Source organism: Pleurodeles waltl, chromosome 4_2, assembly GCF_031143425.1.
Source record: "Pleurodeles waltl isolate 20211129_DDA chromosome 4_2, aPleWal1.hap1.20221129, whole genome shotgun sequence".
Lineage (NCBI taxonomy): Eukaryota > Metazoa > Chordata > Amphibia > Caudata > Salamandridae > Pleurodeles > Pleurodeles waltl.
The window spans coordinates 30625776-30648401 of NC_090443.1; the positions used below are offsets into that span (position 1 = coordinate 30625776).

At 46.3% G+C, this 22626-nt stretch overlaps 1 protein-coding gene across 4 annotated transcripts in view; it reads left to right on the top strand.

The window, feature by feature from the left end:
- Positions 1-22626, top strand: part of KMT2D (lysine methyltransferase 2D) — a 1162185-nt gene that overhangs the window by 1074964 nt on the left and 64595 nt on the right. For all 4 annotated transcript variants that reach the window (XM_069230486.1, XM_069230488.1, XM_069230487.1 and 1 more), the window contains 3 exons: positions 5567-5706; positions 12145-13306; positions 13737-13873. In XM_069230486.1, the coding sequence (XP_069086587.1) occupies positions 5567-5706; positions 12145-13306; positions 13737-13873 (1439 nt within the window). The remainder of the gene's footprint in view (positions 1-5566; positions 5707-12144; positions 13307-13736; positions 13874-22626) is intronic.

Genomic DNA, 22626 nt, shown 5'->3' on the forward strand with positions numbered 1-22626 from the left:
CAGAGCAATAACTCCAAGGGTGGAGAAGAAATACAAGGCACCGCCCACAGACCCTGCTTTTATTACATCACAACTGACACCAGATTCAGTTGTCGTAGGAGCAGCTCGTAAAAGAGCCAACTCACACACATCAGGCGACGCACCACCTCCTGACAAGGAGAGCCCCAAGTTTGATGCAGCGGGGAAAAGGGTTGCAGCACAAGCTGCAAATCAATGGCGCATCGCTAACTCGCTGGCACTCCTAGCGCGATATGCTAGAGCCCATTGGGACGAGATGCAGCATCTCATCGAACACCTCCCAAAAGAATTCCAAAAACGGGCAAAACAAGTGGTTGAAGAGGGACAGAACATTTCCAACAACCAAATCCGTTCTTCTATGGATGCAGCAGATACAGCTGCAAGAACAATAAATACTGCTGTAACAATGAGGCACGCATGGCTGCGCACATCCGGCTTCAAACCCGAGATACAGCAAGCAGTGCTTAATATGCCGTTCAATGAACAACAATTGTTTGGCCCAGAAGTGGACACTGCAATTGAAAAATTAAAGAAAGACACTGATACAGCTAAAGCCATGGGCGCACTCTATTCCCCGCAGGGCAGAGGCACATTTGGCACATTTCGTAAAACCACTTTCAGAGGAGGGTTTCGAGGTCAAGCCACACAAGCCAACACCTCACAAACAACACCGCCTACCTACCAGGGACAATACCAAAGGGGAGGCTTTCGAGGCCAATACAAAGGGGGCCAATTCCCAAGAAACCGGGGAAAATTTCAAGGTCCGAAAACCCCTCAAAACAAGCAGTGACTCACAGGTCACTCAACCCCTTCACACAACACCAGTGGGGGGAAGACTAAGCCAGTTCTACAAATCTTGGGAGGAAATAACAACAGACACTTGGGTCTTAGCAATTATCCAACATGGTTATTGCATAGAATTTCTCCAACTCCCTCCAAACGTCCCACCGAAAACACACAATATGTCAAAACAGCATTTAGACCTTCTAGGACTAGAAGTTCAGGCATTACTGCAAAAAGACGCAATAGAATTAGTACCAGGTCCACAAAAGAACACAGGAGTTTACTCACTGTACTTTCTAATACCCAAAAAAGACAAAACTCTAAGACCAATATTAGATCTCAGAACACTAAACACCTACATCAAATCAGACCACTTTCACATGGTGACATTACAAGACGTAATCCCACTGCTGAAACAGCAAGACTACATGACAACATTAGATCTAAAAGATGCGTATTTCCATATACTGATACATCCCTCGCACAGGAAATACCTAAGGTTCGTATTCAAAGGAATACACTACCAATTCAAAGTGTTGCCATTCGGAATAACAACAGCGCCAAGAGTCTTTACAAAGTGTCTAGCAGTAGTAGCTGCACACATCAGGAGGCAGCAAATACACGTGTTCCCGTACCTAGACGATTGGCTAATCAAGACCAACTCGCTAACAAAGTGTTCACACCACACAGATTATGTTATACAAACCCTTTACAAGCTGGGTTTCTCCATCAACTATGCAAAGTCACACCTTGTGCCGTGTCAAACACAGCAATACTTAGGAGCGACAATCAACACAACAAAAGGGATAGCCACTCCAAGTCCACAAAGGGTTAAAAATTTTCACAAGGTGATACAAGCCATGTATCCAAATCAAAAGATACATGCAAAAATGGTATTAAAACTCCTAGGCATGATGTCCTCATGCATAGCCATTGTCCCAAACGCAAGATTGCACATGCGGCCCTTACAACAGTGCCTAGCATCACAATGGTCACATGCACAGGGTCAACTTCTAGATCTGGTGTTGATAGACCGCCAAACATACATCTCGCTTCTATGGTGGAACAGTACAAATTTAAACAAAGGGCGGCCTTTCCAAGACCCAGTGCCACAATACGTGATAACAGATGCTTCCATGACAGGGTGGGGAGCACACCTCAATCAACACAGCATCCAAGGACAATGGGAAGTACATCAAAGAAAGTTACATATAAATCACCTAGAACTGTTAGCAGTATTTCTAGCATTGAAAGCATTCCAACCCATGATAACCCACAAATACATTCTTGTCAAAACAGACAACATGACGACAATGTATTATTTAAACAAACAGGGGGGGGGGACACTCGACACAGTTGTGTCTCCTAACACAACAAATATGGCATTGGGCAATTCACAACCACATTCGACTAATAGCACAATTTATTCCAGGGATCCAGAACCAGCTAGCAGACAATCTCTCTCGGGATCACCAACAGGTCCACGAATGGGAAATTCACCCCCAAATCCTGAACAATTACTTCCAAATTTGGGGAACACCTCAAATAGATCTATTTGCAACAAAAGAAAACGCAAAATGCCAAAACTTTGCATCCAGGTACCCACACTGGCAATCCCAAGGCAATGCTCTATGGATGAATTGGTCAGGGATATTTGCGTACGCTTTTCCCCCTCTCCCTCTCCTTCCATATCTAGTAAACAGATTGAGTCAAAACAAACTCAAACTCATACTGATAGCACCAACATGGGCAAGACAACCTTGGTATACCACACTACTAGACCTGTCAGTAGTACCTCATGTCAAACTACCCAACAGGCCAGATCTGTTAACACAACACAAACAACAGATCAGGCATCCAAACCCTGCATCGCTGAATCTAGCGATTTGGCTCCTGAAATCCTAGAATTTGGACACTTAGGACTCACTCAAGAGTGTATGGAGGTCATAAAACAAGCTAGAAAACCTTCCACTAGACACTGCTATGCAAGTAAATGGAAAAGATTTGTTTGTTACTGTCATAATAATCAAATTCAACCATTGCATGCATCTCCAAAAGATGTAGTAGGGTATTTACTACATTTGCAAAAGTCAAATCTAGCTTTCTCTTCCATAAAGATTAATCTCGCAGCAATATCTGCATACCTGCAAATTACTCATTCAACTTCCCTATTTAGAATACCTGTCATAAAAGCGTTTATGGAAGGACTAAAAAGAATTATACCACCAAGGACACCACCTGTTCCTTCATGGAACCTCAATATTGTCTTAACAAGACTCATGGGCCCACCTTTCGAACCCATGCATTCTTGCGAAATGCAATACCTAACGTGGAAAGTTGCATTTCTCGTTGCCATTACATCTCTAAGAAGAGTAAGTGAAATTCAGGCGTTTACTATACAAGAACCATTTATTCAAATACACAAAAATAAGGTAGTTCTAAGAACCAACCCAAAATTCTTACCAAAGGTTATCTCACCGTTCCACTTAAATCAAACAGTAGAATTACCAGTGTTCTTCCCACAGCCAGACACAATAGCTGAAAGAGCACTACATACATTAGACATCAAAAGAGCACTAATGTACTACACTGACAGAACAAAACTAATTAGGAAAACAAAACAACTATTTATTGCATTTCAAAAACCTCATACAGGAAATCCAATATCAAAACAAGGTATAGCCTGGTGGATAGTTAGATGCATCCAAACCTGCTATCTTAAAGCAAAAAGAGAGCTGCCTATTACACCAAAGGCACACTCAACCAGAAAGAAAGGTGCTACCATGGCCTTTCTAGGAAATATTCCAATGAACGAAATATGTAAGGCAGCAACATGGTCTACACCTCACACATTTACTAAGCACTACTGTGTAGATGTGTTATCTGCACAACAAGCCACAGTAGGTCAAGCTGTACTAAGAACTTTATTTCAAACTACTTCCACTCCTACAGGCTGAACCACCGCTTTTGGGGAGATAACTGCTTACTAGTCTATGCAAAGCATGTGTATCTGCAGCTACACATGCCACCGAACGGAAAATGTCACTTACCCAGTGTACATCTGTTCGTGGCATTATTCGCTGCAGATTCACATGCGCCCACCCGCCTCCCCGGGAGCCTGTAGCCGTTTGGAAGTAATCTTCAACATTTGTACATTTGTAAATATATTATTTGAATCTTCATTTTGTACATACTTATTCATTCCATTGCATGGGCACTATTACTAGCATACACAACTCCTACCTCACCCTCTGCGTGGAAAACAATCTAACATGGAGTCGACGCCCATGCGCAATGGAACCAAAGGAGGAGGAGTCCCTCGGTCTCGTGACTCGAAAAGACTTCTTCGAAGAAAAACAACTTGTAACACTCCGACCCAACACCAGACGGCGGACTATGCAAAGCATGTGAATCTGCAGCGACTAATGCCACGAACAGATGTACACTGGGTAAGTGACATTTTCCTTACTTGCCTGCAGTTAGGGGCTTGTCTATAAGTATTCTACTATTTATGTTACCATAATAAAGTACCTTTTATATTTGTAACACTGTGGTTCTTTCATGTGTGATAGTGGTGTGTAACTATAGTGGTATGGCATAAGCTTTGCATGTCTCCTAGATAACTCTTGGCTCCTCATCCACAGCTACCTCTAGAGAGCCTGGCTTCCTAGACACTGACTACACCTCACTAATAGGGGATACCTGGTATGGGGTGATAACACCATAGGTGCTCACAACACACCAGGCCAGCTTCCTACAACACTGGTTTACAGAGTGGATTCTCCTGTACGTGACCAAATCCATCCGTCTTCCGAAGAAACAAACGCTTCTAACGAGGAACCAGGCCCAAGTTTTAGACCCAGATTCAGCTTCTCTTCAGTTGTACGCATGGCTCCTGAGTTCTGTGAGTTCCGATGTTATTGGTGTCATCAGAATAACATGCACCCGTTTAAAGCCTGTTCCGAACAGATCATATCTTATATTTCACTAGCCAAGTCAGGCCTTGTTCATGCATCAATTAACGTTCACCTTCCACAATGTCCAGGTACAAACGTTCCACACAAACTACAGCTCTCTGCTCCACAAGACTCAATAAACAATTAATGAAAGGGCTATTCAGAACTTTCGCTCCGGTGCAAGCGCCTCCCCCGGAATGGCATCTCAATCCCCCTTTCGAACCACACCTGATTGGTCATAGTTTGTTTGGCTTTTTAAAAAGGACATAGATAAGCTATTACACTGATGGCCTACTGCCATTATAGCCTATTATAATTCTTGCATACTGCTTTATTATGGTACCGTGGGACTCCCACTTCGGGGAATGATTCAAGCATGTGAATCTATGAAAGATACCAATACTGGACAACTGCAGTTTCAGGAAAATAACAAATGTTCTTCTGAAAATGTGAGCTCCTACAAATTGACCTGTTTTCTACCTAGCCCTGAAAAAGCTCCAGGAGTATAGAGAAAAACACGTTGGCTGAACTTCCACAATTACAGTTGACAGTATTAAGTACATTTTGAGATAAAGGTTGAACTTTTGCAACCACAATCAACTCGGTTAGCACATTTTGAAAGAAAGAACATTGATGAATTTGTTTAAAAAATGGATATTCTTTCAATAAACACACACACACACAACCCCCTCTTAGTGGGACTTGGGTATCTCAATGTTTTGCCCATGCTTGATTCTTTGCTGTAACTGAGCTCTGTCAACTAGTATCTGTTAGCATGACATTTCAGATCTCATGCTTTTCTATTGCAGAGGAGATCATCAGAAAGGACAAACCTGCAGTAGTCGTAAAGGGTCCACAAAAGAGCAGTGAGTGGTTGAAGCAGTTTGACACTTTGTTGCCCGGGTACACGCTGAAGAACGATGTGGATATACTGAGTCTCCTGACACAGGTCAGTAGAGAGTAGGGTATTATTTTAATTGTTTTTGTTTATTTTTTTTTACTTGAAAATTCTTATAGAACGTTAAGCTTGTTGCAGTGTATGTACATGAGAATTCCTTGTTGCAGAAAATTATTAGTAGTCAAATAAGCCCCAGATTAGACAGCACAAGCACCAGATTATTCAAACCCACATGTGTCCTACCTTATGCTCTTGTTTAAACATAGGCATGTGATCTTACAGCAGTACTGGTGCATTCTAGCACTTGTGTTTGCAGCATGGGTTGCGGAACAGCACATGCTATGCACTTTCCTGCCATCTTGTTTTGGGATAGGACAAGTTGCTTTCCAGTAGTAATGTTTTTCAAGCATGTCATGAAGGACTTGTGAATGCTTACTTGAAAATTACAGTGCACCAGGATACAGAATCACATTGGATTCGTTTTCTTCACTATCTGGTTTGTATGTGTCTACGTGCTCAATCATATGACGCCTCGCCAAGTCTTTGACATTAGAGACTGGAGAAATTTGGCAACCAGAAATACACCAGAACACTTCGCAGTGCTGAAGAACTTTAGGACAAAAAGCTAATTTGGTGAGTGTCCATGGATAGCAGACTGTATGAAAATGACTAGCTTGGTCATTGCTCCAGTTTTACCTTAAAATTCCTGTGGTCTGATCAGCACCTTACCACTGCAACTTAAGTTTACAGTGGAATCATGGCAAGATAAAGTTTTGTGTGTGTAAAGCTTTCCACTGCAAAAGCACCATTTAGCCTAGATGAAATTTACAGTTAATGGAGTATGCCCTAATTTAGCAGCAAAACAATCTCCAGAATGTACTTTTGTTGAGGAAAATGGAGGACCCTTTTTCAGGGGTATTAAATGAAGGAGCAAGCCTTACAGAAAAATCAGTGTTCATTTGCAGAAGCAGAACCCATACCCACTGTATTTAGAGGGCAGTGACTCTGAGGAACGTTATTTTCCAGACCCCTGTGAGAAACACAAATAACACTGGACAAAGATTCCAGAATGTAACTTAAGAAAATCCACCTCAGTGTTTTCAGCTCCAGGAGGGTGGCAAGTGCCTTGAAGATGTCTATCGCCTAATAGAGGATTCACGTTTAGGGGTCAAGGTCATCTCGAAAGCCAATGAAGAGTCTCAGTGCTGTAAGGATTTGAAACCCACATCACCCCTTCAACCTGTAAACCGAAAGATATTGCAGTGTACACTTCTCAACATCCGAACACAGCAGGCAACACATGAAGGTTTCTGCTGAGCTTCCTGAGCCGACAAGGAAGTTTTCATATGAATCCCTTATTGCACAATCACTGTAAAGGAAAGGAACAGGAAGATACTCTGAAGTGCAGGAAACATTTTTTTGAAGAGGACTTGAAACAGTCCCTTGAAAAAAAAAAAAAGACAACCCTTCAATACTAATAGCCCACTTGAAAACAGAAAAACAACCAATACCTACTCATGCTCAAAACAGTGTTTACAAGGCCTAAGGTGATACTTAAACACTTGTAATCACTTGATGGTGGCCCATATGGCAGGGGGAACGGTTAAGCTAGTTTCACAGGACACATTTAACAGTAGGGGTCCTGTACTACCAGAGTTCATAGGGGGTCCTGTACCACCAGGTTCTGTAGTAGTCTACACAGCTATCAAAAGAACACTTGTTCCAGACAAGGAGAGAAAGAAGCTACATCCAGTGGGAGAAAGTGTTGCTACAGGTGCTAGTTCATAAGCACTAAGTTATGATAAGAATTTTTGTTAGAAGATGGAAAGCCAAGACATCGTCAAGGAATACAAGACCATCTCTGATGCTTGAATCGCATGTGCTTTAAATGCAGTCAACACAGCTACACAAATCAACACTAGAATGGTCATTAAAAGACCTGCAGGGTTATGCATGTGTGGCTTCACAACAGATCCAAGAGCCTCTGCTGTCCCTGCTTTTTTATAATAATCAAGTCCTAAAGTAGATGAAACCTCAGAAAACCTCAAAAACTTTACTACCATTGCAAAGTCCATGAATGATCTACAACAGCTGACAGTTTACCCCCTCCTCAATAGAGCAAAATGTTCCAGATCTCCATGATAGTAATAGAGAATGGGATTAATTCAGCACCCCCATCCCAAGTGCCAACTGGATCTAAGTCTTAGAATTTGTATATTTACCACTTCCTTGAAACTGCAGGACAGTTCTTGAGGAAGCAAGACAGCCTTCTTCAAAGGCCTCTTACTTGGCTAAATTGAAATGTTTGTGCCTTACTGTGGTAGATCAAAGAGTGAGCTCTCACAGGCTTCATTGCAGATTTTAATTCAATACCATTAGGCATTTGCATAAAACAGGGTTGCCTGTAGTAGGGGACTCTAACCTAATCTTTTTTAATGTTGGAAATTTCTCAGACTAAAAAGGATTTCCAATCAATCAATCAATCATTACATTTCTAAAGCGCGCTACGTACCCGTTAGGGTTTCAAGGTGCCGAGGGGCGGGGGTAGCTGCTATTGGTCTAAGAGCCAGGTCTTGAGGAGTCTCCTGATGGTGAGGGGGTCCTGGGTCTGGCGCAGGGGGGTCGGGAGGGAGTTCCAGGTCTTGGCGGCGAGGTAGGAGAAGGATCTGCCGCCGGAGGTCTTGCGTTGGAATCGGGGAACGATGGCGAGGGAGAGGTTGGCGGGAGGGGGACGTAGAAGTTGAGTCTGTTATTCAGGTAGGCGGGTCCGGCGTTGTGTAGTGCTTTGTGCGCGTGGGTGAGGAATTTAAAGGTGATCCTCTTGTCCACGGGGAGCCAGTGGAGGCCCTTCAGGTGGTGGGAGATGTGTCATCAGCGGGGTACGTCGAGGATCAGGCGGGCGGAGGCGTTCTGGATGCGTTGGAGTCGTTGGATGTCTTTTGCTGGGATGCCTGTGTAGAGTGCGTTGCCGTAGTCAAGTCTGCTACTGACGAGGGCCTGGGTCACCGTTTTTTTGGTTTCCGTCGCGATCCACTTGTAGATTCTGCAGAGCATGCGGAGGGTGTTGAAGCAGGAGGAGGAGACTGCGTTGACCTGTTTGGACATGGTGAGGGCGGAGTCGAGGATGAAGCCGAGGTTGCGTGCGTGGTTGGCTGAAGTAGGGGGGTGGGGGGGGGGGGATCCCAGCGCGGTGGGCCACCAGGAGTCATCCCAGGCCGAAGGGGTGCGTCCGAGGATGAGGACTTCCGTCTTGACGGAGTTTAATTTCAGGTGGCTGTTTCTCATCCACTCGGCGATGGATTTTAATCCCTCATGGAGGTTGGCTTTGGCGGTGAGTGGGTCATTGGTGAGGGAGAGGATGAGCTGGGTGTCGTCGGCGTAGGAGAGAATGCTGAGGTTGTGCTGACGGGCCAGTTGTGCGAGGGGTGCCATGTAGACGTTGAACAGCGTCGGGCTTAGCGAGGAGCCTTGGGGGACGCCGCAGATGAGGTTGGTGGCTTCGGAGCGGAAGGGTGAGAGTCGGACTCTCTGGGTTCTGCCGGAGAGGAATGAGGAGATCCAGTTGAGGGCTTTGTCTTGTATTCCGGCTTCGTGGAGACGTGTTAGTAGGGTGCGGTGGCAGACCGTATCGAAGGCAGCGGAGAGGTCCAGGAGGATGAGGGCTGAAGTTTCGCCGTTGTCCATTTGCTGTCTGATGTCATCTGTGGCGGCGAGGAGCGCAGTCTCGGTGCTGTGATTGCGTCTGAAGCCGGATTGGGAGGGGTCTAGGATGGAGTTGTCCTCGAGGTAGTGGGTGAGCTGGGCGTTGACGATCTTCTCGATGACCTTCGCTGGGAAGGGGAGAAGGGAGATCGGGCGGAAGTTATTGAGGTCGTTGAGGTCAGCCTTGGGTTTCTTGAGGCGGGCTTGGATATCGGCGTGCTTCCAGCTGTCCGGGAAAGTTGCAGTATCGAAGGATAGGTTGATGATCTTTCGAAGTTGGGGGGCAATGGTGGAGTCGGATTTGTTGTAGACGTGGTGTTGGCAGGGGTCTGAAGGGGATCCTGAGTGGATGGAGTTCATGGTCTTTCGAGTTTCGGCGTCATCTACATGGGTCCAGGTGGTGAGGCGGTCGGCGTAGGAGGGGTTGTCGGGGGTGGGGTCTGGCGGAGGTGTGGTGTTGAGGCTGTTGTGGATGGCAGCGATTTTCTGGTAGAAGAAGGTGGAGAGTGCGTCACAGAGTTTCTGGGATGGTGGGACGTCGTTGACATTGGCGCTAGGGTTGGAGAGCTCCTCCACGAGGCAGAAGAGCTCCTTGCTGTCGTGTGCGTTGTTGTTTAGGCGTTCTGTGAAGTGGGAGCGTTTGGCGAGTCTGATAAGTTGGTGATGCTTGCGGATGGCTTCCTTGTGGGTTGCCAGGCTGTCGGGTGTGCGCTTGAGGAGCCATTTTTTCTTAAGTTTCTGGCAGGTGCGTTTTGAAGGTGATGAGTTCGTCTGTGAACCAGGCTGCTTTTTTCTTTTCTTGGTTGACGGTGGGCCTCTTGAGTGGTGCGAGGGTGTTGGCGCAGTTGAGGATCCACTGATGGAGGTTGATGGCGGCGGAGTCCGGGACGGTAGGGTTGGTCGGCGGGTTCTTGGCGAGGGTGCTGGTTAGTTGGTCCTCAGTGACTTTGCCCCAGCGGCGGTGCGGCGGTAGTGGGGTGCGGTGGTGTTCGGTGTGTTTCTTGAATGTGAAGTGGATGCAGTGGTGGTCGGTCCAGTGGAGTTCGGTGGTGTGGCTGAAGGAGATGTGGTTGCTTGCAGTGAAGAGAGGGTCTAGCGTGTGGCCGGCGATGTGGGTGGGTGTGTTGACCAGTTGTCTGAGTCCGAGGTTGGAGTGGTTGGTGGCCAGTGATGCGGTGTTGGCGTCGTCGTTGTTCTCCAGGTGGAAGTTGAGGTCTCCAAGGAGGATGTAGTCCGTCGAGGGCGTGGGTGCTTGCGAGGTCGGAAATGGTGTCACTGAAGGGGGCTTCAAACAGTTTGCTCAAGGAAAAAGAGGGCGGCTTCCTGTGGAGCTCTTTGTTTGCTTTCTGTTCTTGTATAAAGATATATTGTAAGATTGTTCCCTGTTGTGATATTCAAGCAGGGAAAGAGGTGCAAGTGGGTTAAATTTTAGGCATCTAATTTCTTCCTCTAACTTCCTCTGTAGAGAGGGGGCTACTTTTACAATATATGCAGCGTGATATCTACAGCCACACATACATTTCAACCACACACTACACAGAGTATTGTGCTAGCAATGTTGACAAGCGCTTCAGTATCTCACATAGCAGAACTATGTGAAGTCAAAATACAGTACATGTTTCAAAAATAAAATGTTACTTGGCACTGACTCAGTTTGCAGCTTGTGCTGTACATTCACTTGAACCCTCACACCTCCCTGTAAGCTGGGAAGGTGTTGAAGAGGTACTGGCTCACTTTAATAACAATCATAATTTACTGTCCTGAAGGGTAATAATTTTCATTATTTAAGTTGCAGCCTGTATCCTAGTGCATTGTTAAATTTGCGACCATGATCAGGAGTCAGTCAGTGCATGCTTGAGGTCAAAGGTTTTATTACCAAAAAGCAATTTTCTTATTCCTAACCCAACTCTTGATGGTACTAGAATACACAGCATTTGATTCTCAACACCGCATGCCTCAAACACGGTGTTACTGGTAAATAACTTTTTTATTTTGCCTTGGTTTCTACATAGTTCCATTCAGTCACAAGGGAACCTTCAAATGAAGTGATGAGATGTGTCGATGCTATATGGGGCAGTTGATTCTGGATATTTTTAAGATGATAAATGTGCGATAAACCCTCCATGTAGATAGGTCTTGTATAATATTAGTAAGGTAATACATTTTAAAGAGATCCTGCGTGCTGGTGTTTTTTATCGCTGCCACAATTTGGTAATCAGAATATGATTTGATGCATTGAAATATCTTTGGATCTCAGCCGGATACTATTTTTGGAAATACATTCAGCTGATTAATTTCATGTCTAATTGAGTTGACATCCTGATCCCTTTCACTGCTTTTGAGTAGACTGTCGACATAAGGTGCTTCTGGCTTTCACATTTTGCATTGTTTAATCAGTACCAGCTCTCCCAGTAGAGAGTTTGAGATTTGCACCTGTTGTCTTTTATCAGGATATTTCTTAATCTGTGCCAAGGACAATTGTTCAGACACTAGCCACTTGTTGGTCCATGCAGGTCTCCCCTCTTTTTCCATTTGTGCGTCATTTTGAAAGGAGGAACATTGTCGACTAAGTCATTTGGGGATGAAGTACCATTTCTTCCTTACATGCTAGAGAAAGACAATTGTTGTCTTTCTTTTATTAATGTATGCAAGGTAACTCTTTGTCCTATATAAAGCCCCGCTATTTTACTTTGACTTGCATATTTTCCTGATGTTGTTTCCTGGTTTATGGACCATTCGTGTCAGTCTAATCTTGTTACTTACATTTTTTTTCTGAAACTCCTATAGGAACCACCAGCCATACAGAAAGTTGGGCAGCATCGTTATGTCAACAAAGTATCTAACTTGGATGTTCGCCAGCTGCCGAATACGCCAGAGGAGTCCTCTCCACCAATGTCTCCTTTTGTACAGTCTCCAAGTAGCACAGAACCAAAACCCCAGGAACTCGAATATGGACCAGAATCAGGACCGCTTGTGCCAGATTCCCCACTTCCTCCATCTCCTCCACCACCCTCTCCTCCAGTGGAAGAGTTGAGAGAGATTGTGAAATTAAAACAGCGCTCACGCCCCTCTGAAGACAATGATGAGATGCGTCCACGGATCAAAAAATGGAAGGGGCTGCGCTGGAAGAGGTTGCGAATTCTTATCACCATACAGAAGGGTGGTGCAAAACGTGATGGTGAAAAAGAGATTTCAGAGTTTATTGAAAAGCTTGGTACCACCCTCAGGCCAGAAATGCTTCCTACAGACCTGCGGAAGTGCTGTTTCTGTCATGAGGAAGGGGATGGTGCAACAGATGGGCCTGCGCGACTACTAAACCTTGACCTTGACCTCTGGGTGCACTTGAACTGTGCTCTCTGGTCCACAGAGGTTTACGAGACACAAGGGGGGGCTCTTATCAATGTGGAGGTGGCACTACACCGTGGACTACTCACCAAGTGCTCTGTGTGCCAGAAGACTGGTGCCACCAACAGTTGTAATCGCATCCGCTGCCCTAATGTCTATCACTTTGCCTGTGCCATCCGGGCCAAATGCATGTTTTTTAAAGACAAGACCATGCTCTGCCCCATGCACAAGCTAAAAGGACCATGTGATCACGAGCTCAGTTCATTTGCCGTTTTCCGTCGTGTTTACATAGAACGTGATGAAGTTAATCAAATTGCCTCTATCATCCAGCGGGGTGAGCGTATCCACATGTTCCGTGTGGGCGGGCTAATTTTCCATGCCATCGGTCAGCTCCTTCCCCATCAGCTAGCGGACTTCCACAGTGTAACTGCTCTCTACCCTGTAGGGTATGAGGCCACGCGTATTTACTGGAGTATGCGTTATAACAACCGGCGATGCTGCTACCGCTGTTCCATCTGTGACGACAACGGCCAGCCCGAATTTACTGTGCAGGTGATAGAGTACGGTCACGAAGATATTGTGCTGTCTGATTCCTCTGCACAAGGTGAGACATTGGTGCATACAGGTTTTTCAAGATCCAGAGTATAGAAGCTACTGGGTCGGATTCAGGGTTTGTTGAATGTGGATAGAGAAGTTCAGTGGACTGCCCATAATGATAGTCCTGGTCCCATCTAGATCTTTATCCTTTTTCATTAGATTCGGTGAGTATAGTGAGACTGAGTCTGCTGTGTTGTTGCCATTGCATAGAGAATTGTTTGTATTAAAACTGGCAGTACTCGAGGTTACAGGTCACAGTCGGGTCTAGAGGACCTTTTTAGGCAGTGGTTGGAGTTATCCACAGTGACTGCATGTGGTTTGTGACAAGGAAGGTAATTTCCTGCAGCTGTTGAGCTCAGTTTACTGTTGATGTCTTCTCCGGTGCTTTTTGTGATTCAAGGTCCCTTTGAGCAGATCTGACTACTTTTCTCTTTCAGCTGTTTGGAATCAGATTGTGGAGCCTGTGGCAAGGATGAGAAGAGAGTTGGACATGCTGCGACTGTTTCCTGAATATTTGAAAGGAGAGGATCTCTTTGGCCTCACGTTGCATGCTGTTGTACGTATTGCAGAATCGGTAAGTAGTGGTTTCTCGCTGCAGTGCATTTTTTGAGAGTTAACTGTGGGGAGTTTTCTCACTTGTGGTGTCTGTAAATGTGCTGTATATACAGCAACTACTCCTTCATTGTTGGCCTCTGTACAGGTTACATTAGCCATTCTCAGCCTTTGCTGTTGGCTTGCATACATACCCTGAGTGAAATGCAGCATGCTTTTTCTGTAGCCTTGCTTGCTGTTGATGTGTGAGCAGAGTGAGAAGTTGCATTTGGGGTGCTTCCTATGCATGATATTTAAAAGAAAAGTGACTCGGGCAGGTTGTACACTTGATTAAACTAGGTGACTGCTGACCAAGCAGTGTTTTTTTTACTGTTATTGCTGAGTGAGCATTGAGTGCCTTCTTGTGTTATTGATGAAGAATCTGTGAGAATCTGCTTGTGCTAGTTTAGTAAATTGTCAAATGTCTTTGAGATTACTGAGTTAGTAGTAAGTTTGTGTGGCTCATAAAGCGAGGTTGTGCACCTACTTGAATGAACAGTGAGTGATCCCGGACGTGTGTTGATTTGTAGTATTTCTACCCTCTTCTGGGGTGCAGAAGTGCATTATTGAACAGGTAGCCGGCCTCGCAGTGGGAGAGTGCATAGTTGACAGTGTGTTATGTTTACTGTTATCTTTTAAGGGAAGAGAGTTTTTATGTGCACGAGTACCCTAGAAAATGTTTTTTATCTTGCCTTGGAGAACAGCACGTAGCTGTATGATGAAGGTGAGGATGTGAGGATTAAGTGTGCAAATTGCAATTATTAGCTGGCAATCATAGTTTACTCTGCAGGTAATTTATTACTAAATGGGAAAGAAAGGGAGTTGATAACATGAGCAGTAGCTATGCAGGTTTTTAAAGGCAGGAATACTGCCATCTCCTGTGAAAATTCCCCTAATAAATTAGGAACGAAGTGGGAGAACAATCAAGGTTGGAAACATGAGCAGAATGTACATAATGTTTAATTGTCCAGATTTCACCTGCTCCTAGAAGGCTGAAAGAGGACAAAACTTTGAACAGGGGTTGGTGCCTGAGCCCTTCTCATGCCCCAGAAGGCTCTCATAGGATATCTTGGACAGCAGTGAGAGAATGGTTATGTGCTTACTGCCCGTGCACTAAAAGCATCACAACAAAAGACATAACAATCCCTTTCCTTTTGAAAGGTGCAATCAAAACAGTCCCATTACAAGAAAGGAACACAGGACGATATTCCATATACTTCTTCATTCCCATACAGGACTTAGTTTTAAGGCCAGTATTGGACGTGTGATTTGTAAACAGATTCATTGATTTGCAGAAGTAGTTCCAAATGATTCTCCTTGATTGGATGATTCAATTAGTAGAAAATTGCAGTTTTCCTGGCAGTAAACCTCAGGGTGTGTGCATTTTCACTTTCCCAATACATCTGTCGCACATAAATCTCTAAGGTTTGTAATGAAGGGAATACTTAACTAATTGAGTCATGCCCTTGAGCATCTCATTTGTTCCATTAAAGTTTACAAAGACACTGGCAGTAGTAGTAGCACTTCTGATGGATGCTTCCCATTTAGAATAATCCCATGTGCCAGACTTTATCTGGATTTTCAACAGCAGTTGCTTCCACATGCACGCAGGTAACTGTCAGACTCTGCAAAGGTCTTGCACTTTCCTGGAAGTAAAGGTGGGTAGGCACCACCCCTGCATGCTGACTTTGGTTCCTTTGTATTCGTGCATTTCAGTGTGGATCCACAGCTCTTCTCCCAACTTAGCCCATTGTATCTACACCATATTGCAACAAGTGATTCTGCTCCCACTCCAAGTCACAGGGTTGTTTCTGCACCAGGTCAAGGGTCTGTTTCCGCACTAACACAGTCTGCATTCCATGGGCCTGACTGTGCAGGCATTTTTCAGTTCACTCCAAGGTATGTCCCTGCATGCCTTGAGTTCCCAAGGCCATTGTTATTCTTACATCACATGAAGGGCTTTAAGTAGCCATGCTTCAGGTATTTTAGTCCTGGGCAGATACCTCTGCAGTGCCTTCGTGCCGCATAGAGCTGTGGGGGCCACCAGTTGCACTTTCACCAAAGTGTTCCCTGGCATGGACTGACCATGCTGGACCTTTTCTTGGTTCACTGCCTACTCAGTTTTGCAGCATGAAACTTTACTGCCATTTGTTGGGTCTGAATTTTTTTTCTTGTTTGTTTTTCTTTTATACGGGCATTGTCGACCACAGTTTGGTGCCATTTGAGCCCCTTTGTTACATCAGAGGTGCGTGTAGGAAGGTATCCTCTTTCTTGGCATGGATACCCCCATTTTCTGCCTGTTAGTGTGTTTGACTGTGTTCATTGGGATCCTGCTAACCAGGACCCCCATGATTATGCTCTCTCCCTCCAAACTTGGTTACTTGAACCACTTAAACCCCACATTTGGTGTACTGGTGCCCCCATGTAAGTCCCTAGTACGTGGTACCGAGGTACCCAGGGCATTGGGTACCGGGGGATCCCCGTGGGCTGTAGCATGTATCATGCCGCACATGGGGAGCCCATGCAAAGTGTATCTGCAGGCCTGCCATTGCATGCACCCTTTTCACTAAAGGTCACTGTAAGTCACTCCGACACAGGGCCTCCTAGCCCAGAGGGCAGGGTGCAAGTACCTGTGTGTGAGGGCACTCCTGCATGAGCAGAGGTGCTTCCACGAACTCCAGCTCTATTTTCCTGGACTTCATGAGTACGGGGACACCATGTTATGCGTTAACTGGACATAGATCACTACCTAGTTCAGCTACATAATGGTAACTCTGAACCTAGGCATGTTTGGTATCATACATGTCAGAATCATACCCCAGTTCTGTTGCGATCACTGGAAGTATGATTATCCAGTATTGGATCTTTCATAAATTCACATGCTTGAATCATCCCCGTCGTCGAAGTGGGAGTCCCACTGTACATGAAAAGCAATAAGCACCAAAACATTTTTCCATAGGCCATAATGCTAATCCAATGACTCATGTAGCCTATCTATGTCCTTTTGTGAAAGGACCTGTAGGAAGTTGGCTCTGTATATACTATTTCAAAGTAGGAAATAGTGTGCACAGATTCCAAGGGTTCCCCTTAGAGGTAAGATAGTGGCAAAAAGAGATAATTCGAATGCTCTATTTTGTGGTAGTGTGGTCGAGAAGTAGCCTTATCAGAGGGTAGTGTTAAGCATTTGTTGTACACACACAGGCAATAAATGAGGAACAAACACTCAGACTTACTCCAGGCCAATAGGTTTTTTATTTAGAAAAAAATATTTTCTTAGTTTATTTTAAGAACCACGGGTTCAAGATTTACAGTTAATACTTTAAATGTAAGGTACTTGACTTAGATACTTTAGGAACTTTGAATGAAAACAATACCATGTACAGACTTTGTAAAAATGGCAATAAGCTATTTTCAAAGTGGACAAAGTACAAAAATCAACAGTTCCTGGGGGAGGTAAGTAAAGGTTAGTTTTGAAGGTAAGTAAAACACTTACAAGTCTCAAGTTTGGGGCATAGGCAGCCCACCGTTGGGGGTTCAAGGCAACCCCAAAGTTACCACACCAGCAGCTCAGGCCCGGTCAAGTGCAGAGGTCAAAGAGGTGCCCAAAACACATAGGCGCCTATGGGGGACAGGGGGGCTCCAGTTCCAGTCTGCCAGCAGGTAAGTACTTCCATCTTCGGGGGGCAGGCCAGGGGGGTTTTGTAGAGAACCGGGGGGGGGGGGGGGGGGGGGGGGGACACGAGAAGGCACACAAAGTACACCCTCAGCAGCACAGGGCCGACCGGGTGCAGTGAGCAAAGCAGGCGTCTGGTTTTAGATTGAAATCAATGGAGGGACCAGGGGGTCACTCTGGCTTTGCAGGCAGGCACAGAGGGGGCTTCTCAGGACAGCCACCACCTGGGCTAAGCAGAGGGTCGCCTGGGGGTCGCTCTAGCACTGAAGTTCGGTTTCTTCAGGTCCTGGGGGCTGCAGATGCAGTGTTGGTTCCAGGTGTCGGGTCCCTTGTTACAGGCAGTCACGGTCAGGGTGGAGCCTCTGGATTCTCTCTGCAGGCGTCGCTGTGGGGGCTCAGGGGGTTAGTCTCTGGTTACTCACGGGCTCGCAGTCGCCGGGGAGTCCTCCCTGAGGTGTTGTTTTTCTGCAGGTCGCGCCGTGTGAAGTCTCACGCTTCCGGCGGGAAACGTGAAGCCTTTGGAAGTTGCTTCTTTGTTGCAAAGAAGTTGCAGGTTTTGAACAGGGCCGCTGTTCACAGGAGTTTCTTGGTCCTGTAGTCCAGGGCAGTCCTCTGAGGCTTCAGAGGTCGCTGATCCCTGTCGGTGCGTCGCTGGCGCAGGTTTTCGAAGCTGGAGACAAGCCGGTAGGGCTGAGGCCAAATCAGTTGTCATCTTCCTCCTACTTTGCAGGCTTGTAGGTCAGAAGTCCTTCTTCCTTCTTCAGATTGCAGGAATCTGATGTCCTGGGATCTGGGGAGCCCCTAAATGCTTAATTTAGCAGTGTGTTTAGGTCTGGGAGGGCAGTAGCCAATGGCTACTGTCCTTGAGGGTGGCTACACCCTCTTTGTGCCTCCTCCCTGTGGGGAGGGGGGCACATCCCTAATCCTATTGGGGAAATCCTCCAAACTCAAGATGGAGGATTTCTCAAGGCAGGGGTCACCTCAGCTCAGGACACCTTAGGGGCTGTCCTTTATCTCCTCCAGCCTTGCCGGCAAAAGTGGGGGCAGTGGCCGGAGGGGCGGGCATTTCCACTAGCTCGGATGCCCTGGGATGCTGTAACAAAAGGGGTGAGCCTTTGAGGCTCACCGCCAGGTGTTACAGTTCCTGCAGGGGGAGGCGAGAAGCCCCTCCACCCAGTGCAGGCTTTGTTCCTGGCCACAGAGTGACAAAGGCACCCTTCCCATGTGGCCAGCAACATGTCTGGTGTGTGGCAGGCTGGCAAGAACTGGCCTACACTAGAAGTCGGGTGTGTATTCAGGGTGCATCTCTAAGATGCCCTCTGGGTGTATTTTACAATACATTGCAGACTGGCATCAGTGTGCATTTATTGTGCTGAGAAGTTTGATACCAAACTTCCCAGTTTTCAGTGTAGCCATAATGGAACTGTGGAGTTCGTGTTTGACAAACTTCCAGACCATATACTCTAATGACTAACCTGCACTTACAATGTCTAAGGTTTTGCTCAGACACTGTAGGGGCATAGTGCTCATGCACATATGCCCTCACCTGTGGTTTAGGGCTGTAAGACCTGCTAAGGGGGTGACTTTCCTATGCCACAGGCAGTGTGTTATTGGCATGGCACTCTGAGGGGAGTGACATGTCGACTTAGTCATTTTCTCCCCACCAACACACAAGCTGTGAGGCAGTGTGCATGTGCTGAGTGAGGGGTCCCTACGGTGGCATAAGACATGCAGCAGCCCTTAAAGACCTTCCCAGGCATCAGGGCCCTTGGTACCAGGGGTACTTACCTGAGTGCCAGGGTTGTGCCAATTGTGGAGACAAAGGTACAGTTTAGGGAAAGAACACTGGTGCTGGGGCCTGGTTAGCAGGGTCCCAGCACACTTTCAAATCATAACCTAGCGTCAGCAAAGGCAAAAACTTAGGGGGTAACCATACCAAGGAGGCATTTCCTTACAGGGCCCAAACTTGGCTCCTGGCAAATCGGGCACCAGCACCCTCTAGAATACTCTCCAGAGAGGCTTTTTCCCTCAGGTGTTCTACCGCACGTCGTGTGAAGGGAGTCTCCCTGACCTCTGCTCAGTTTTCTACTTCTGTCAGAAAGATTTTCTCTCAGAAAACTTCAGAAAATGTTGCATTCTTCTAGGAAAGGCCTTATCCGCCCATGTAAGACCTGTGGCAAGAAAAGGCTGCACGTGGATGATCCACATAAAAACTTCTTATACTGCTTATATCCAGAACACCAGGTGAAAGACTGCAAGATATGCCTCACTTTCTCTGCAAAAACCCTCAGAGACCGAGAGGGTGGGCTTTTGACATGGTTACAGGCAAAATCCTGTACTTCAGGTGAGGAGAGTGAGTCAGAAAGGCCACATAAAAGGTCAAGATCTGAGGACCTGGGACAGGCTGAAAGATCCAGGAAGGGTCAGAAAATGCATCATAAAGAAGGTGCTAAGGGCGTACAAGGCTCAATTTCATCTTCTCGTCGAAAAGTCATCACACCGTTCTCCTTCATCTGAGCCTTCCACCTCTAGAAAGATATCTATCAAACTTAAGTCGACAACACCACCATCGACGACAGTGACGACAGCGGTTGTCACATCTACCATCTCCACCACCTCGTCGACAAGACCGACGTCGATTACGTCGATGTCTGTGGTAAAAGCTCCTATTCCTTCAATTAGACCACCGTCGACAAAGGCTCCAGAAAAGACTTTGTCTCTGAAGGTAACGTTGACACCATCGTCGTTGAAATAGTCAATGAAAATACCATTGACGAGAGTACCGTCGGCGGCATCACCGTCAACGAGGACACCACCGTCGACGACACCACCATCGACGAGGCCGCAATCAAGGAAACCACTGTTGATGAGACCGTCGTTGCTGGAAAAATCGTCCACGACATCAGTTCCGTTGACGGTACCATAGTCATCGACACCATCGACTATGCCAATAGTAACTGTGAGCCAGGATGTTCCTATTTCTTCTGGGTCTCCTGACCTTTGCGCTACGGTTAAGATCACAGCAATGTCTAGGTATACAATATATCCTCAGGATACTTCACCAAGTAAAGTAACAACCTTGCTGCCTAGTCATCTGCTGGACTGGGAAGAATCAGATGAGGGCCCATTTGGTGATGCACACAGCCCATCCCAGTTGCATGTTAAGTATCAGGAGGATGATGAGTACGATCAATACCAGCCTTATTACTCTCATCAGGGATGTTATTACGAACCTCCGCCTCAGCCAAGAGAAACTGTACAGTTGCCTGCCTCCTTGATCCAGGACTTGCAGTCAATGTTGCAGGTTTATAAGAGGAGGTTCCCAGCTGCAGCGGAGGAGCAACTGCCTCTTCCAACCTCTCCTGTTACACCAAGGAGTATACCTCCAGCAATTCCTAGGATGACTCCACAGTCTACATTAGCCGCTCCCCTAGAGATGAGGTTTCAACATCTGGGGATGAAGAAGGTGAAATTTCAACACCACAGCACCCTAGTGAGGAATGGGACGACTATCTAGGGGGCTTCTTCACCAACTCCTTGTCTTTCAGATTCTCCACTGGAGGATTTAGGTGGGTTTCACCACTTGATGGAAAGGGCGGCCACACGTTTTCACTTGCCAACGTCGGTCTCGCAGTCGGAATGCTTCCTCCATGACTTCAAGGAACAAGCAAGAAAGTCTGTGAGGGCTATTCCTATCATAGACTTCATTTGGAGTGAGGGGATCAAGATCATGCAGAACCCGGCGACTGTTCCACCAGTTCCACATAAGCTTGACAAAAAGTATAAAGCGACACAGGACTCTCCGGCGTGTTTGACCGGGCATCTAAGACCAGACTCCGTCATCTCCCAGGCTGCCCAAAGGCATTCTAAGAACCAGTCAACGTCTATATCTACTCCTCCTGATAGGGAAGGAAGAAGACTGGACAATGTGGGCAAGAGATTCTCTTCCATGTCGGCCATAACTGTTCTTGCAGCCAATTCCCTGGCGATTTTGGTTCGCTATGATCGCCAGATGTGATCGGATATGAATGCTTTCATGAATCTCATTCCGTAGAGCAAGCAGTCAAAGGCACGGAAGATCCTACGAAATAATTGACTGCACCCTCGATATAGCTTCCACAGGTTTTCGACAGCTGGTGGGAGCGGCTGTAATACGCGGCCAAGGTTGGTTAAAAGCAACCTTTTCAGACCAGAAATACAGTCCAGGATTCTATACATGCTGTACAACGGAGAGTCTCTCTTCAGTAAACATGTACACAACGCATTAAAGGCCATCAAGGCTGACACACACACTGCTTGGTCCCTGGGTACTTTGCAGTACTGAAAGCAGCCCTTTCGGGGTGCAAGAGGTAGGGGTCTTTCAGCATTTCGAGGCTCCTACCACAGGCAGTATCAACAGCCTCAATATAGACCAACCTATCAGCAGCAATATAAGCAACCATCCACCGCCTCCTACGTCAGACAGGGAGGAAGGAGAAAGAAGAGTTCCCAAAGCCAGGATCAGCCTCAAAAGCAATGATTCTTGTTGGCCACCAGCTACACATCCACAGTATTCAGAGCCATCAAGTGGGAGCGAACATCTCCAATTATCTCCAGAATTGGAAAAGCTTAACATCGGACAAATGGGTGCTTGATATAGTGGCTCTAGGTCATACGCTGGAATTTAGACAAAAAACACCACACCATCTGCCAGGAAAATCCAAACTGCTTCATCTTCACTTGCTTCAGCAGGAGGTTTTCCTGATGCTTGCCAAAGGTGCGATAGAGGAGGTTCCGGTGCAGCACAGAGGACTCTGGTTCTATTCCCGGTTCTTTCTAATAAGGAAGAGGTCAGGGGAATGGAGGCCAATCCTAGACCTCAGGAAGTTGAACAAGTTTTTACGGAAGCAATCCTTTCATATGATCACGCTGTGGCTATCTTGCTCCTTTTGAACCCTGGAGATTACATGACAATGATGGATCTCCAGGATGCTTATTTCCACATATCGATACATGTAAAGCATCGCAAATATCTACGCTTCACTGTGGCCGGTGGCCATTATCAATTCAAGGTCCTCCCATTC